This window comes from Lissotriton vulgaris, chromosome 2_1, assembly GCF_964263255.1.
Source record: "Lissotriton vulgaris chromosome 2_1, aLisVul1.2, whole genome shotgun sequence".
NCBI classification, from domain to species: Eukaryota; Metazoa; Chordata; class Amphibia; order Caudata; family Salamandridae; genus Lissotriton; species Lissotriton vulgaris.
In genome coordinates this window covers 402,531,063-402,549,693 of record NC_141687.1, presented here as the reverse complement: position 1 = coordinate 402,549,693, position 18,631 = coordinate 402,531,063, and the positions used below count along the sequence as shown (strand labels likewise).

The 18,631-nt window shown below is 44.7% G+C and overlaps 1 protein-coding gene across 1 annotated transcript in view; it reads right to left on the bottom strand.

Annotated features, from left to right (window-relative positions):
* Window positions 1–18,631, bottom strand: part of CARF (calcium responsive transcription factor) — a 367,392-nt gene that overhangs the window by 127,942 nt on the left and 220,819 nt on the right. The window contains exon 9 of the mRNA XM_086955271.1: window positions 3,414–3,557. Within this exon, the coding sequence (XP_086811397.1) occupies window positions 3,414–3,557 (144 nt within the window). The remainder of the gene's footprint in view (window positions 1–3,413; window positions 3,558–18,631) is intronic.

Here is an 18,631-nt window from a genome sequence, read left to right as displayed (position 1 = left end):
TGACGCTAAACCTTTGAGAATCTGGGACTTAGAATATTATTTATTGTTAAACAGACACACAGAAACTCTCATATCCGGTATAATGTCCAAACAAATAACCATTAAATTGATATTTCTATTGCTATATTATACACCATCAACATTGCAAACAGGCATACAGCTGGCACACAGCTATTAATTACAACACCAATTGGCTGTTTATATTCTGCAGTGTCCTCTAAGTGCTTCAGTACCTCGTTGGGTTTGGGGAGGCGTCATAAATACTGTACCAAATAATTTTCATGTGATGTACTTTCTTTGTGCACGATGCGTAATGGACTGCAGCAAGGGTAGCGACCTGTTTTGTTTTCTACCACTGGTATTGTAATGTCCGGTCGGTACAAAAATAAGCAGAATCACTTAAAGTTATTATTTTTAGCCCTTATCAGTACAAATTCAAACAAGAATTGTAAATAGAAATGTTTTTCAATGGTGTTCCAGAGTGGAGTTAACTATGCCTTAAAAATAATTAAGGTAAAAAAAAGCATAAAATTCATGTTACTAAGGAGTACATTAAATTTTGTTTACAGTCCTATTTAGTATCATGCCGTTGCAGACTATTAAAAAGGGCTGGTATTTTTCCCCTTGAAAGGTGGTGAGCCTAACTGCAGCACTTTCTTGACAACAGCCCTGTGAATAAACGCTGTCCTGCTAAACTGCCCTGTTTGTAGAAAACCTTAAAAGCAACAGAGCTGTGAAGTACAGCTCTGTCACTTTTAAGGTTTTCTAAAAACAGGTTATATTTTTGCTCTATACCAAGCAGACGTGGCAGAAGGCAGACCTGGCAAAAGCCCTTCTGTGCAGCTAACACCCCCAGGCTAATAGTAAAAACAAGCATTTGCAAGGCAATAGGTCTTGCAATGACATTATTTTGAGCTATTGACATTGTAAATGGCAATGCCTTTAAAAAAATTAAAAGGCATTATTATTTACAATACCAAAAGCAACACCTATTGCATCGCATAGCGCGGTTCCCATAAAGACAGCGCTGCGCTTATTAAAGTAAAAAAAAAAAAAAAGAATGTGTTGGAGGGCGCGGGGACAGAGAGCATTGACATAGCCAATAGGTCGCGCTTTTGGGACTGTATAACTTTTTAGTTATGCAGCACAATATCCTTGGGGCAACAACATTAACTGTTGCAAGGATAAACACTTCTAAGGTCCCGAAGGTGAGACATATTGGCTATGCCAATGCTTATTTTACTTTCTTTTCACTGGAACAGTTGAAATAATGTGAAAATAACGTACAAGCAAATTTCACACAATCCACTAACCCTATGCAAGAGATTTGCAGACTGACATCAAAGTTTCCCAGTCCTCTGTATGACTCGCTGCTCCAGTCTAGGTTTTCTTTGTATTCTGAGACTGGAAGTCCAGTTTTTTTTATAACGGGACAAATATCGCTAAAAATTTCAGAATGTAACAAAAATAATTAATTGAACTGGGGCAGCCAACCATACACAGGTCCACCTGGGAACATGCACAAGACTGCATACCACTAGAGCTAAAGCTTGCTAATAACTAAAGGATGTATCCTGTGATGTTGGAAATGGTATCAAACTTGGATATTTGAAATTCTTAAATGGAAAGGAAGAAACTGGTGGCACATTGGATAGTATCAATGGAGCAGCCATCATTCCTTGTGTACCTTCAGGAGTTTTGCCATGCATCTTTGTCTATTGTGTGCTCTATGTCGTTTATTACATTATATTAGTACATATTTTACTTTTACTGATGCACGTATCAGACTGCTGTAGATGCACACCTCATTCTGGTGTAGATGTGAATGTTATAACACTGCAGACGACACAGACACTATTGCACACCTATATAACAGAATGGTTTTATGTCAACAGCATTCATTTTATCTGGTGACAGACAGCCATACTCCACATCACGTTGCCTAAGCGCCTCATCTTTATTTTGTTTATAGCTCATGTGATGTGACGCCTTGATTAATACAATAGGCTGTATCTCTGTTAAAGTCAATATAAAAAAAAAGGCACGGTATGGCAGCAAGGCCAAACATATGTCAGCATGTATTGGCCCTACACAAATCTAGGAAGAAAGTGGCAGGCCAGAAGGAGAAGCAGAGAAAGGATAATTCAGCCGTGCACCAGAGTATATTAGCGAAAGACGCCATATCCATGCCTCTTATGTTGGCCTTAGTTCTTTCACACCTTCAGGCAATCAAGGTCTATTAAAACACAGCATGTTGAATGCTGTGAAAAAATATAAAGGGTGAAAGTGGGATTACAAGGCTGTGAGTGGAAAACACTGATGCCACAGGTGGCACATATCGCATGGGCTCTATGGGCAGATGTCCATCACCAACAAAATGAAGTACCAAACCTGCTAGTCGCTACAATGCAAGAATAACAGCTGAAACCTGCACGTGAGAGAGATCAGTGTTTTTCAGGCAGCAGAGCCCGTAAGAAAGTAGATTCCCCAGAGTGGTGTCCCCTAGGCATGCCCCGCTCTCCAGACAGGGATGACCAACTCCTGCTTGGGAACAGGAGCCCGGTTCTGAGAGTTACACTATGCTGACCAAAGCTGTGTAAGCCTACAGACGCTGGCACTTCTGACGTCTACTCTTGGATACAAAGCCCCTGGAATACGAGCGTTTACTCGTTTCCTACATATTTATTTTCTGTCTGGGCAAACCACACCACAGGAAATGCAGGCACTGTCTGGAAAAACTAACCGGTAAGGACTTGAGGCAAAATGGATGCCAACCTGTGCGAACCAAGACTGTTCGTTTATCGACAATGCAGTCTCATACCCCAGGGCAAGCAGTATGCATATTAATGTTTTATGTACAGTTTTAGCTCCGTGTTTCAGTTCCTATAAAACCAACGCAGTGTTTTTAAGCAGTGGTTTAACGTTTTTAATGATGTAGATCTGCAGTAGCTTAAAGGCATGTAAAGAGTAGAAATCACCCTCACCCCACCCCCCTCTGTGCTCTACACACCCAGTATGTTGTACAGCTTTCAACCACCACAGGGGTGCGACATCTCCGAGCCCCTTCCCAGAGGGTTTGATTGTTCTTTCTCAGCAACACTGCCTTTCACACCGATCCGTCTTTCCAAAATACGATCTACTAACAAAAGGCAGGCTCTCTCCTTCCTAATTTCTCCAGCGATCTGCGCGCTTTCAGATTAGTTCTGAGCGCTTGGTGAGGGCAGTGTGCGCGCCCGCCCAGGCGCGCAGGTTGGAGGGAACATAGCTCAGCACCAAAAGACTGCTCTAACAGTGTAAGCTGCACTCTATGAGATAAAATAACATTAACATGATACAAAGGGATTTCCTATTTGCTGTGCTGTACTTGTGCTGCTACCACAATCCCTTACAACTCAAAGCGATGACATTCTTACCTAAAGACACCGTCAGCATCCATCATATTCTTCTTGAGCTGATTAAAGGCCTTCTCCTGCTGCATTCGTATAACCTTTCGGTCAATATTCTCATCGGTGGGTACTCTATATGCTGGAAACTTCTCCACTTTTTTAATGTAGATCCTAATAGAAAATAAAGAATCCTGCTTTACCTTGATTTATGTTACTTGTGCATAACCGTTTATAGAGCAAACTCTACCCGAATGGGATCCAACTTGCTGAAAATGCATATCTCAAAAACAAAAATCAACAATATGTTGGCCTTGGTAGCATATGAATAAAGAATGGAAGCGTATATAGCCTATAAAAAAAATCATAATGTTTACAATGGTCATTTAAGATAATGGCACAACTTGTAAAAACATATAAAAATGTGATGAATGTCAGCAACATAACACCTCAAGCACAACTAGGCTAGGATCGACAACAGCAGCACTGATCATACAAATCTGTGCAAACAGTACACTATTACCTAAAATAAGCAAGGAAGAGAGTAGTGAAGGAAGATAGGGTAAAGAAACAAGCATTTACAATGCAACGGTCTCGCCTTTGCAAAAGTTAGAGCTATTGGCATTGTAAATGACAACATTTTTGTTTATGTATTGGTTTTGAAAACAGATAAATAAATGGCATTGTCATTTACAATGCCAATAGCTTAATCTCTCGCAAATGCGAGACCAATTGCATTTGCACCCACACACACACACAGAGCCACACACACACACAGAGCCACACACATACAGAGCCACACACACACAGAGCCACACACACACACACACAGAGACACACACACACACTGCCACACACACACAGAGCCACACACACACACACACAGAGCCACGCACACACAGTCACACACACACACACAGAGCGACACACACACACACACACAGCCACAGAGCGAGTCCTATTGCATTTGCACCCACACACACAGAGCCACATACACACACAGAGCCACACACACACACTGAGCCACACAGACAGAGCCACACACACACACACACAGCCACACACACACACACACACACAGCCACACACACACACACAGAGCCACACACACACACATAGAGCCAAGCACAGAGAGCCACACACACACACAGAGACACACACACTCAGAGCCACACACACACAGAGCCACACACACACACACAGAGCCACACACACAGAGCCACACACACAAAGAGACACAGGGCCACACGGACTGTATGTTGGGCCGGCTCATGCTTAGCTCTCTGAGCTAAGCCAAATTTCTAACTCGGTTCAGACATGCCTCTTTCTGACAATTCTCCGGCTTCTCTGCCTCTATGTATGATTTGCAGGTTACCTGGACAAAGATGGCCGTTACCTTGTCAGATTTGTAAGCCGCGCATCTTGCATATGGCACTCAGATGCTTTTCCAACTTCACCTTCCAGTTGAAATTTGCTTGCATATTAAAGTGTCCCTGTTACCAAAATGAAGACTGAAACTAGGATATTTTGCAACCTTCTGGGCCGATGTCAGTAGAGACCGTGGAAACATTCACATGCGGTTGCGGGCCCTCACCTGGTAGCGACAGAGCTCGGGCTCTTCCCCAGTGAGCCCCTTCAAGCTCTTCGTCCCACACGCACAGATCCCGCCCAAAGTGAGCAGCAAGTTTATAATCAGGTGTCTGCTGGGCTGCCGTCCCGCAGCCGCGCAAACAACACATGATCTGCCAGGGATTCCCGCTACTGCTGTCCACCGCCTCCCGCCATCATACTCCAGGCACCGGCGAGGGGACTGTAAACACCACTGAAGCAGCCGGGGCCAGACTAGAACCAATGACACCAGGCAGGTGTGTCACAAACATGCGTCCAACGTCACAAAGCGACGTCATGGAGTCCTGTAGCATACAGATTCAACTGTGGAATAAGGAAACCAGGAAGAGGGCAAGGCTACTGTATTCTGTGTATGGGAACATGACAGCCAAATTTGAATGGTGGTCTTTTCTGTATAGCACGGGGAAAATGCATTTAAGGAAAAACAAATTAATTTTATTTTTATTCAGCAGTAAGTCAAAAAAACCCAATCTGAAAAGGACGGGGCTAAAAGAGAAAGAAGAACGTCACTAGCACCTCTTCTCCAATGGCTGGCCACCGTTTATGAGGCCAGCCAATGGAGAAGAGGGGCAAGGCTTAACCCTCGCTAGTGAAGTACTCCTAAAAACATAGAATCTCGTGAGCTCGACTGCGCATGTGCGCAGTACGCCACGCAAGACCTAAAAATATCTATGGGTTACACAAGCTGCAGAAAGACGGAATTTCAGTTGTTGTCCTACACCTGAGAGTGAGACAGACTTCCTGTCGAGGGGAGGCTCAGGGTTCACACAATGATGGTAATAGACAAAAGAAAACAAGAGAAAAAGTAGTAGAAAGATAATGGGTTAAAACAAGGTTCTGAGGATTTATATAGTACAAGGGAAAAATACAAATAAGTCAGTTTAGGACAGCAACAGAGATCACGTGTGTTCACAGACAAACAACAGCAGAGAAAATTACAGATGCCCTGAAAAGAGAGGGCAAGAGATGACAAGCCATGCAGGTGATCAGCACTAACAGTAAAACAAAAAGCATTAGTTGGAAATATCATGATACAGACAAATTGTCTGGTTGTGAACAAGCAGAGTGAGTCTAGAAGGGTTGAATGTAATCTAATTAAGAGAAAGAATAATAGTTTAATATGAAGTAGAAAAAAACATTTAAAATATAAAAGAAGATTAACAGGTACAGAGTGAGGAGGCGGAGTGTGGGCAGCGGTCAGGGGAGTTAGAACGCAGAGTAGAAAGCAGCACTTAGATAGGTTTTGCCACTGCTTGCTTGAATGGGCTGTTTAGGTCTTGCCACTGCTTGCTTGAATCGGCTGTCTATTCGAGTCTATTCAAGTTTACTTTATATTTTTTTATTAATAAGCATACCTGCACTATAAGATCCGCGGTACAACTACATTTAGCAAGTCTTCTCAAATGATATTTCAGTCAGTACCTTGATGCAGAGAAGTCCAACTCAATCGTTCCATTTCCAACCTTTCTCCCCCATGCCAAACCTGAAACAGACTATCTCTCTCCTAACAGTGTGATCAGTGGTGAAGGTACCAAAATTAACAAGTTACTTGTCCTTGGCAATTCTTTATCTAGAGGATACTTCATTTAATCAGAGTCCTCACCTCTAGAATATTTCAGTGATGTTCCCTGCGCATCAGAATGTGGTGCCATATTGGTCTGCAGTGATGTCTTACCACCCCAGAAGTTATGGACCAGAGCTAAATGTAAGCAGTGACCCAGTGCGTTGGCATCAGTTTCTTAAGTCCACGGCCTAGGCCTCGAATCTCTTCGAACAGACTGCAGGTAACAGTGAGCAAAAATGCAACCTGGAACCTTACTGTGATGTTCAGTAGTCCATTTTACAGAAGAGGGAGGTAAGAGGGCAGTGAAGAATTGGTGTTTAGAGTATCCAGCAGAAAGAGTGGCACCAAAGGTAAATAACTTGTTTTTCTTATGGATACTTCTAACCGCAGATTGCTCACATTCTCATGTTTAAAATAGATACCCCAGCAATACCTCCCAAAGTTGAAGGGGTTGAGAAATGGACTTCGATTAGGAAGTCTTGCAGAACCTAAAGGGCAAAAGGGCACTCCCATTGGACCTGGCTGCCAAGGCAGTAGTGTTTTCTGAACGTAGGCATTAAAGCTCACATCAACCCACTCCCCAGCCAGTGTGCTCCTAGCTATCTAGGTCCTGGTAGAATAAACCCAGAGACTTCTGGCGGAACCTTTTTAGCCAGTGTGTACCAGATTTCAATGGAGAGGACAACCCGCGTGGCCAGAAAAACCCAATGTTCTCTTAGGGTAAAGCTGTGGAGCCTCTCTTCCTCTTTTAAGGGGAGGTGACAGAGGAAACAATGACAGCTGGGTCATCAATTGACTGACATGGAAGGGTAATACCACTCTTGGCAGGAAGGCAGCCCACTTTATCTGGGACGAAACTGGAGTAGGAAGGTTGCACAGAGAAAGCCTGTAGTTCACCCACCTTCGCACAAAAGTGAGGGCGATAAGTAAGACTTCCTTGACTGTAAGAACAATAGCAAGTAACTGTGCATATGTTTGAAGCTTGCATATGGGGTATGTAAAGACTGGATTTATATCCCACTGAGGCACAACAACATATGCAACAAGCCATTCAGAAAACGCATCACAACCAGCAATTTAAAGATAAAGGGTTGATTAGGCAAACATAAAAAGGTACATACAACAGGCAACACTTAACTTCGCCCACTGCAAAGCTGAGTTGGGGCAAAGACAAAAAAACTACCATAAGTACAAGAGTTTGGCCTGCAGTGGGTCTACATCAGCAGTTCTTTAACTATGTCCGGGGACAGTCAGGACAGGCAGTGCAGGAGCGCGCACAGAAGACCTGTGTCCTACCACAGACCTTTTTGGAGTGCAGAAGTTATTGCCCTGCAGGTTTTTGAAGGTGGTGAATCCAGGCAGGGCATGCCTCACTGATTGAAGATGCATTGTGCCACTTCCAGATGGAGATGCCATTTGTGATCCCCCAGATAATGTCTGCTCAGCTTATCTGCGTTGGCATTCTGGGAATCCGATTAGTAGTTGACTACCAAAAAGCTCTTCAGCTGGGAGAGCCACCTCCAGAAACGCAGAGCCTCCTGGCCCAGGATCCAGTACCCTTGCTTGTTGCAGTACCACTTGGCGTTTGTGTTGTCCAACAGGACCTGCAGGAGTCCTCCCCTGGTAATTGGTGGGAAGACCTTCAGGGCCAGGCAGATTTCCCTAAGCTTCTAGCATTTGTTGTGGAGCTCCTCTCTGCCAAAGACCTAGACCCTTGATTTCAACCTCCTCTAGACAACCTCCCAAACCCAGTTACGATGCATTCCTTACAGCTGTAACATCGGGGTGGGGGAGGGAGACTGTCAAGCTGACATTTGTCCACCACCACATAAAGTCCTGAGCAGTCTCTTGAGAAATCTGAACTAAGCTGGAGAAGCAGCTGCAAACTCATCAAAACCTTAGTTTTAATTGCAGGGTTCACATGTGAAATAAAAGATGGGGATGAAATGAGAGGCAGGGCATAGCTCTGTTGAACAATCTTGTACACCCATCGGCCTAACGTGATATATTTCCAGACTGGGTGGAGCTACTGTATCTTGCCTTCCACTGGCCAATCGCAAGCCTGAGTGGGCAAACAAAAGGCCAGGGGAACACTGAAGCAGACAAGATAGAGTTGGAGGATTGCTGTACCTGCTGGAGTGAACGACCTTGGCCTCCACCGCACCATCTGTCCCGGAAAGACCAACTTTCCTGTTGACCAGAGAGGGAAGGTTGCTGCTGTGTGTAAGCCCGGCATCTGGAATAGTCCCTACACTTCCAATACTGATGGAGAAATTTTATGGCAGGGGACATTAACCCCAAAGGTTGAGTTGTGGCACAACTCTCTTTAACACCTTGGGTGCTAAGGGTTTTCCCCCTCCGGTGCTGGATTCCCAGATTCTCCATTGTTCATGACAAGGTCAACTCGTCATACGCACAGGGCAGGTAAAACCCATGACGAGTTGACCTTGTCATGAGCACTGAAGAGGTTAAACTGTTTGAGCGCCAAGTCAGCCTTCTTTCTGAGCCTACAGCCAATGAAAGGCATGAGGGATTTATTTTATTTATTTATTTGAGTTTTATATAGCGCTGGCTAGACCAGAAGGTATTAGAGCACTTTACATAAGGATCCACAAAATTACATCACTTACAAGTTACATCAGTTCCAAGAAAACGTTGCAAGAGCATCGGAATACGAGGTAAATGGAGCTTAGAAGGGTAAGGGGTTGGGGTAAAGGTATAGGGATGCTTGTACATCCCCTGAAAACTCGGCTGATCACATGCAGGCATGCCTTGTAAGCAATACACTGGGGTCAATTGCACTTTCTATGCAGTCGGTGGTATCAATGCATGCCAGCAACACATTCTTTGCTGTGGCTTGTTCATTTTAGATCGTACAGGTCAGTCAGGGCTTCTAGAATGGCTGGCATGATCATGCGGGATATGTCCCATTAGGCAAGGGCCTTGAAGCCAGACCGCATTAAAAAAACATAAAGCTAGACACTCTGGGGAAACATTTTCTTAATAAAGGCATCTATATGTTTTGACAATTTTTTGTGGGGTTAAAAAGAAAACTCTTTAGACCAACTTCAGTTGTGGACGCTTACACCACACAGCTTTCAGGCATTTGGGCCATATGTATCAAGAATTGCTTTTGCGATTCTTAAATAGCGATTTTTACCGATTCGCTATTTAAGATCCGCAAAATGCAATGTATGTAGGATTCACATTTTTTTTGCGAATCCTTAAAATTGCAATTCGCTATTAGGGAATGCATTCCCATTCATTCCTATGGGCCTATACCAAATTGGCTATCGCAAATTGCAAATGCAATTTCAAGGGTGATAGGGGGCCAAAAGGCCACCCTGATGCACCCCCAAAAATCTCATGTTTGCACATGTGGCGCACAAACATGCCCTAAGAGCACGTGTATGTGCAAATAGGCACTTGGAAAAATGCAATTTTGTGCATTTTTCTGACTGTATGACGTTACAACGCATTCCCTTGCAATGCATGCCTTTTTCACGCATGCGTTACAACAGGAATGCCATTACCATGCATATGGTTTACCACGAAAATGCCTTTACCACTCATTATTTTACAACGTTTTTCGTTGTATAACTATGCATGATAATGGCATTTATCTGTTAAACCGACTGCAGGGCTGATTATTTAGTTAATATCTATAAACATTTTTTAATAAATCCTAACCTAATAAATTGGTGTCATTAAAAAATATACTCACAGTTTCTTTGTCCGTAATTCTCCTTCATCTTACACTGTTTCAATTGGTCCTTTTTCTATTTTTTTGACACTGCAGTACGTAGTTGCACGTACATAATTACGTCGTTAGTTTGGCTCTCATTAAGGACAACAGCCACTGAAGATCGTTTTTCAGGTAAGATTTTTGCGTTTTTTTTTTTTTAAACCCACTCGTTTTTTTTGGGAGGGGGGAGATCCCCCAACACCCCCTTTTTAGGTCTCGTAGAGAGACCTATTGCCGCCCATCCACAAAGCTGACTTTTTACGATGAGGATTTTCAATAGTTCACGTGAATCACGTGACCACAAGCTCTTCGTGCACGAGCTTGCATTCGATCATCAAAGGCACACAAGCTTCTCCCAGCAGGCAGCCCACCCCCCTCCCTCTCCATATGGTCGCTCGAGTTGCAGGCAGCCCACCCCCTCCCTCTAATCCCACATCTTCCCTGAGCCTTCTGCCTATCAGCCTCCCTCCCACCTCCCCCCTAATTGCGTTAATTTTCACGGCCTCAAGGCCCTGAGCTGCTTCAAAGAGATCCGCTCCGCAGCTAATCAGTCTGCCCACCCCCTCCCTACATCTGACAGAACAATGCAAACGTGTCCTGCAGAACTTGTTTTCTCACTCGTTCCCAGTCACCCTCCTTTCCCCTGCCTTCCCTTCCTTTTCTCTCCCCTCTTTCCATCCCTTCCCTGGTTCTATATCCCACCCTCCCACTATAATCTATGCCCTCTCCCTCCTCCCCTTCCCTCTGTCTCTTCCCTGACTCCGTTCATAGTCTCTCCCCTTCCATTCGATCTTCATCGCTCCCTCCTCCCCTTCCACTCTTCGCTTCTCCTCCCACCTCCCAGGGCCGTGCTTTCTGCCCGCCTCGCACAAACATCACCCAGAGCACTTCAGTTAGTGCCCAGCCCCCCTCCCAGCGCTGCCTTGTTTTACCCTCCTGTTGCCCCTTACCACCCTCCATCCTGTTTTCATGTAGCCTACCCCCACCAGATGTAAGGAAAAAATAGCTCTATGTCGCGGCCTGTGTTGGCCGGGTCATATCGCTTTTCAAACAAAGCTATACAGGCTCAACCGTGAGTGGCACATATGAGGCATTTGAAGGGCTTGTCCAGCAGTTAAAAATGACTCTTATATCTTTAACAAGCTTGGACTCTGCCTAAGTCACTGCTGCAGAGACCTTCGACCCCAAGCTCCATCTCAACTACAAAGCTCATCAGTCCGAATTGAAAACGGAAGTCACAGGCCCATAGTGCTCGTTTTCAGCACCACGCATATAGGAGATATACTTGCAACTCAGTTTGTCCCATATAGATGTACAGTTATGCCCATCTTGGCACGTGAGCAAAGAGCGTGTGGTTGCTCCTCTTCCAGTCCACCATCACTCAAGGCTCCGTAAAATAGCTGTTGTGCATTTTAGTTGAACAACCTCTGATAGGTACAGGTTACGGACACGGGTAGTTGGGTGACCAACCGTCCGTAAATTTCACGGACAGTCCGTTATTTCGGCCGTCTGCCCGTTGTCCGTGAAGGATTCTTTAACGGACGCCATTTGTCCGTAATTTTAACTGGTCGCACAACCGGCACAGCTGGCCCCCACCTCCCTCCTTGACTGCGATGCTGCTGAGGTCGGGTGTAACAGACTCTGAGGCAGTACAAAAGCTCAGATACCCATCAGCATTGGCGAGGCACAGCGGGATGGCACCCTCACACCTTCAGCCCTTGATGAGCTGTTAAGAGGTGCTTGAAGGTGACAGAGGGAGGGGCGGCAGCTTCGGAGCAGGGGCATCTATTCAGATGCAAACAGCACTGAATGCGTCTTGTATCTGCAATTGGTGTAGACATTCCCTTTCTGCCCAGGGTTCCAAACATCCTAGAACCGGCCCTGATTACACCGAGGCAGCACGTGGTTCACTTCACAGAGCTTAATTACTGTGTCACTAAATTGTAAACAAACCTCGATTCTTCAAACATGCAGTCTATATTGTAATAAAATAGAGAAATGGCACAATCGCACTCACACTGATTAACAAAGTATGGAAGACAATCAGTTAAATCAGTTCTCTTGGAGTATCTCCTTTCAGTACTGTACATCAGTGTGGGGGGAGGGGGGCAAAACTAACATTTTGGAAACAGAGCCTGTCTTCTCGTTGTCTTGTCCAGGAGGGGGTGAGGAGCCCCCCCCCCCCACACCCTGGAAGAGACCAAGATGATACTAGAATACTGCATACCCACCCCTTTGTCCACCCTGGTGGATCCTGTTCCTCCTCCAGTGATGGCTCTTGTCCCCCCATGTGGTGGCTCCTGTCCCCCCCATTCCCTCCCCCCCCGCCTGTGATGGCTCCTGTAGTGGATCCTGTCTCTGCCCTGGGTGGCTTCTGTCCCAGTCCTGGAATGTCTCCAGCAGCGAGGGTGAAGTTCTTGATGGGCCTCTTCTCAAAAAGGCTCAGCTCAAAATTAATATGAAAAGGTGGGCGAGTGAGTAAGTGAAGGGATGGCTGGATGAATTAGTGAAAGGGTGAATGGATGAATGAAAGATTGAATAGATGGATAATGGGAGGGGATGGATGGATTAATGAGTGAATGGAAGGATGGAAGAGAGAAAACGGAAATAGCTGGATGTATGGGTGGAAGGGTAGCTGGATGGGTAAAAGGGTGGATGGATGAGTGAAAGGATGGATGAGTGAAAAGGTGGATGATGAGTGAGTGGGTGGCTGAATTAGTGAAATGATGGATGGATTGATGAATTGATAAGTGCAAGGGCGAAAGGATGGACGGATGAGTGAAAGGGTGGATGTAAGGATGGATGAGTGAGTGAAAGGGAAGGTAGATAGACAAAATGATGAATAGACCAGTGAAGGAGTGAAAGGATAAATGGATGAGAGAAAGGATGGATGACGTATAGGGTCAATGGATGGATTCATGAGCGTATGAGTAGATGGATGGATGGGTGGGTGGATGGATGGAGGGAAGGAGGATGGGTGGATGGATGGAGGGAAGGAGGATGGATGGATGGAAGGAAGGATTGCTAAGTGAAAGAGTTGATGGAGAGAGAAAGGGAGGATGATGGATGACTGAAAGGGTGGATGGGTGGAAGGATCAGTGACTGGATGGATGAGTAAGTGAAAGGATGGCTGGATGGGTGAAAGGGTAAATCGCTGGATGGATGAGTGAATGAATGGATGGGTAGAAGAGTGGATGGATGAGGTACAGATGGATATGGTGAAAGGGCAGATGGATGGATAATGGATGGATGAGTGAAAGGATGGATGAAGGGATGGATGAGTAAAATGAAAGATGGAAGGATACATGATGGATAGGTTTGCAAATGGCTGAATATGTCTAGATATAGCTGGGCTTACTTATATACAATTGCGCGACCTCTGATGTGTCTGTAAAACTTATCCAATTAACCTAAAGTGTTGTCCTGAATTTTGACCTCCTGTCCTGAATTTGTGTCCTGAATTTTGACCCTTTGTCCTGAATTTTTACACTCACCGTCCTGAATTTGCACCAGTGCCAGTTGGTAACCCTACGGGTAGTAGACCTCAACATTAGCAGCAGTGATGTAGTTACTGACACAGATCACTATAGCAAGATGTCTTCCTCGTGTATTCACCTGGGCAAACAGACAACTCTTTATACAGAGCTGCCCAGCAGAGCGGCCAGGAAACAAAACCTTGACCTTTTGTCATGCTGCACAACCATGCTGCCGTACAACATGGCAAAACACCTAAGTAAAGCTAATTACTTTCACATTGGCAGGATCTATTGACTTTGTCAATGCTTTTTCGTTCTTGAGGTTAGCAGATTTAGGTTTTACAGATAGACAGTGGCCGTGATTCACTATTTTCAGAGCACCTGTCCAAGGGAAACTTTGTAACTACCAGTGCTCGCGGTTTTGTTTAACAGCCGTATCAATCTATTCACCTGATAATGACAGTGGAATGCTTTCTTTTGCAACCAATGCCATTTGTTTTCTAACGGCTAGGCCACTGGTGGACCTTGACAAGTTGTAACTGGGTTCAGGATATACAGGAGAACGGATGGATTTGTGTGACCCAACAATATATTGATATCGAACACCTATCCCTTCTGGATTACAGGATACCCTAAAGCTGCTGCACCACAGTTTTTGAACAGTCATTGGATTTTGTCATTTAAATTTAGGAGATTAATGTTCTTTTAGATTGGAAATCAGTCTGGTTATTTTTTTGTGGACTTTTAACCATGAAGTGCACTAAACTAGCATATAGAATAAGCAAGCAGTTCCTGTCTTCTAAAAAGGCCGGGAAGCGTTCCGCTGCACACCCATTACACACATACATAGCACTAAACACATGACGTACCTTCCAGCAGCTGGTCATCTGCCAGGGGTGAGATGTAGTTAGGGGCAGGGCACCTAGATGAGGTGAAGGCTTAGTTTTTTTTTTTAAAGTATAGATTCGAGGAGACTTTCAAGTCAAGTCTGATCTATCACAGTTTGTGCAACAATGAACCCTGGCTTTTATTTTAAACTAATTGTGCTTGTTAATATAGCACTATTGTGCAAGATAGGTTAGTTTATTAATGCATGCAAGCGCGTCGGTCCCTCGTCAGTCCGCTATAGTAATCGCATATTTAAATGCAATTAAAATACAACAATGTGTTTCAGGTGCTTGTGCAGTCTCGATGTCCCGACACCTTCACACCCCCTCACCCTCACACCCCCTCACACACACATCCCCACACCCTCACACACCGTCACACCCTCATCCTCACACGCCCTCACTCACCCTTACACCCTCATCCTCACAATACTCAAACTCCACCCTACAACTCCACCCTACAACTCAACCCTCCAACTCCACCCTCCAACTCCAACCTCCAAATACACCCTTCAACTCCAACATCCAAATCCACCCTACAAATCCAACCTCCAACTACAACCTCAAAATCCACCCTCCAAATCCACCCGCAAAACAACTACAGAACGCAAGCCCACCCTCAAAATCAAACTCCACCCTACAACTCCAAACTACAACTCCACCCTACAACTCCAAACTACAACTCCACCCTACAACTCCAAACTACAACTCCACCCTACAACTCCAAACTACAACTCCACCCTCAAACTCCAGATTCCAAATCCAGATTCCAACTCCACCCTCAAACTCCAGATTCCAACTCCACCCTCAAACTCCAGATTCCAACTCCACCCTCAAACTCCAGATTCCAACTCCACCCTCAAACTCCAGATTCCAACTCCACCCTCAAACTCCAGATTCCAACTCCACCCTCAAACTCCAGATTCAAACTCAACGCTCAAACTCCACCCTCAAACTCCAGATTCAAACTCAACGCTCAAACTCCACCCTCAAACTCCAGATTCAAACTCAACGCTCAAACTCCACCCTCAAACTCCAGATTCAAACTCAACGCTCAAACTCAACGCTCAAACTCAACGCTCAAACTCAACGCTCAAACTCAACGCTCAAACTCAACGCTCAAACTCAACGCTCAAACTCAACGCTCAAACTCAACGCTCAAACTCAACGCTCAAACTCAACGCTCAAACTCAACCCTCAAACTCAACGCTCAAACTCAACGCTCAAACTCAACGCTCAAACTCAACGCTCAAACTCAACGCTCAAACTCAACACTCAAACTCAACACTCAAACTCAACACTCAAACTCAACACTCAAACTCAACACTCAAACTCAACACTCAAACTCCGCATTCAAACTCAACACTCAAACTCAACACTCAAACTCAACACTCAAACTCAACACTCAAACTCAACACTCAAACTCCGCATTCAAACTCAACACTCAAACTCCGCATTCAAACTCCGCATTCAAACTCCGCATTCAAACTCCGCATTCCAACTCCGCATTCCAACTCCGCATTCCAACTCCGCATTCCAACTCCGCATTCCAACTCCGCATTCCAACTCCGCATTCCAACTCCGCATTCCAACTCCGCATTCCAACTCCGCATTCCAACTCCGCATTCCAACTCCACATTCCAACTCCACATTCCAACTCCACATTCCAACTCCACATTCCAACTCCACATTCCAACTCCACATTCCAACTCCACATTCCAACTCCACATTCTAGCTCCACATTCCTAATCAACATTCAAACTCCACATTACAAGTCCACATTACAAGTCCACATTCCAAGTCCACATTCCAAATCCACATTCCAAATCCAGATTCAAAATCCACATTCCAACTCCTCATTCCAACTCCACATTCCAAATCCACATTCAAAAACCACATCCCAACTCCAGATTCCAACTCCAGATTCCAACTCCACCCTCCAACTCCACCCTCCAACTCCACCCTCCAACTCCACCCTCCAAATCCACCCTCCAAATCCACCCTCCAAATCCACCCTCCAACTCCACCCTCCAAATCCACCCTCCACCTCCTCCCTCCAAATCCACCCTCCACCTCCACCCTCCAACTCCAGCCTCCAGCTCCACCCCTCAATGCCACTTCACCACTCAATGCCACAACACCACTTAATGCCATAGCACCAATCAACGCAACACCACCACTCAACGCCACAGCTCCACTCAACGCAACACCACCACTCAACACCACCGCATCACTCAACGCCACCGCATCACTAAACGCCACTCAACGCCACAGCAACACTCAACGCCACAGCACCACTCAACGCAACAGCAACACTTAATGCCACAGCATCACTCCGCAACACTCAAAGCCACAGCATCACTCAGCACCACTGAAGGCCACAGTATCACTCAGTACCACTGAAGGCCACAGCATCACTCAGCACCACTGAAGGCCACAGCATCACTGAACGCCAAAGCATCAATCTTTGCAACAAATCAACAACAACTGGTTCTAATATGTTCTCTCAATGTTTCAAGCTTTATTAGAAATGTCACAAATTTTTTTTAATATTTCACTTCTGTTCTTGGTTTTTCATCACAGTAAAATACACTGAACATAATATTCCCATAAGTTATTTACAAAAGTTTAAGCTATTGCCATTATACATTACAAAATATTTAATTTAAGTATTAATTATTAAAACAAATTAAAAACATTGTTATTTGTAATATTACTACTTCAAAGTCATGTAAATACAACACATATTGCATTAGAATGCTATAGGTGTCACATTTGCAAAAGTTAAAAATATTGGTATTGTAAATAACAAAGCTAGTAATTTCGCTATTTTCTATACCAACACATAAATAAAATATTTATCATGTACAATACCAATACCTCCAACTTTCCTAATACGAGACCTATTGCATTGCAAATGCTTGTTTATTTTGACCTTTAGCTCACATTCCTTTACTACGTATCTCGTAGTAAAGGAATACGTGGTAAAGGTTAACTGTGGTAACCACGAATGCGTTGTAAAGCATGCGTGGTTAGGAAATTCATGGAAACGGCCGCGTTGTAGTGGCTGTTTCCCTTCTAAGGATTTGCAAATTACCACCAACTTGAAGTTGGTGGGGATCTGCGATTCCCTAATACAAAGTCGCATTCTGAGTATGCTTCTTGCATTGCATTTAGGGAATCGCAAAATGGGATTCCCTAACTGCATTCGCAAAATAGGTAATCGCAAAAATAGCTTTTTGCAATTACCTATTTTGCGAATGCCTTTTGGGACGATACATCCCAAAAGGGTTTTTACCATTCGCAAATGGGCTGTGTGACCGGTAAAAGTCTTGATACATCTGGCCCTTGGTGTCTCGTCAAAAAGTCTGAGTTGCCAGAGAGTAGTTTGTGCCATCTGGCCACAGATGAGCTGATCCAACGGGCTGAACATGGCTGAAGCCCGTTCCATACAGTATCTGTAAGACCTCAGTAAATGGTAACAGTGGCTGAGATGAAATTGGACCTGGTATATGAATTCCAGTCAATAAACTGGCTTTGGTTGCCAGAGCAGGCAATTGCAAGTCTAGTACATCTGCAACTCTTCTGATTACTACATTGAAGGAGGCACTTACTTCCACTCGTAACCCAGACGACTAGTGCAGCTTTGCCTCTGGTGATGTATTTAGCCAACTGGCATTTTGCAAATCAGAGTACAACCGATCATCAGTGTAATGAGGTGGGAAGGGGGAGCAGTTTGTCAACCTCCACATCATCATTAGTTTCATGAGGGACTTTAGGTGTGCACTGGACATTTGCAGCAGAAGAAGGCCTCTATTCTCAAACAGTGCTGGCACTAAGGGAGAACCGAAGCTGAAGGTCTGTCTGTACAAGCTCTGGTTACACCTTAGTTATTTAGTGGCCTGACATAGGCCCAGTGCAGGCTGATGTTGGTTTGAGAATCAAGA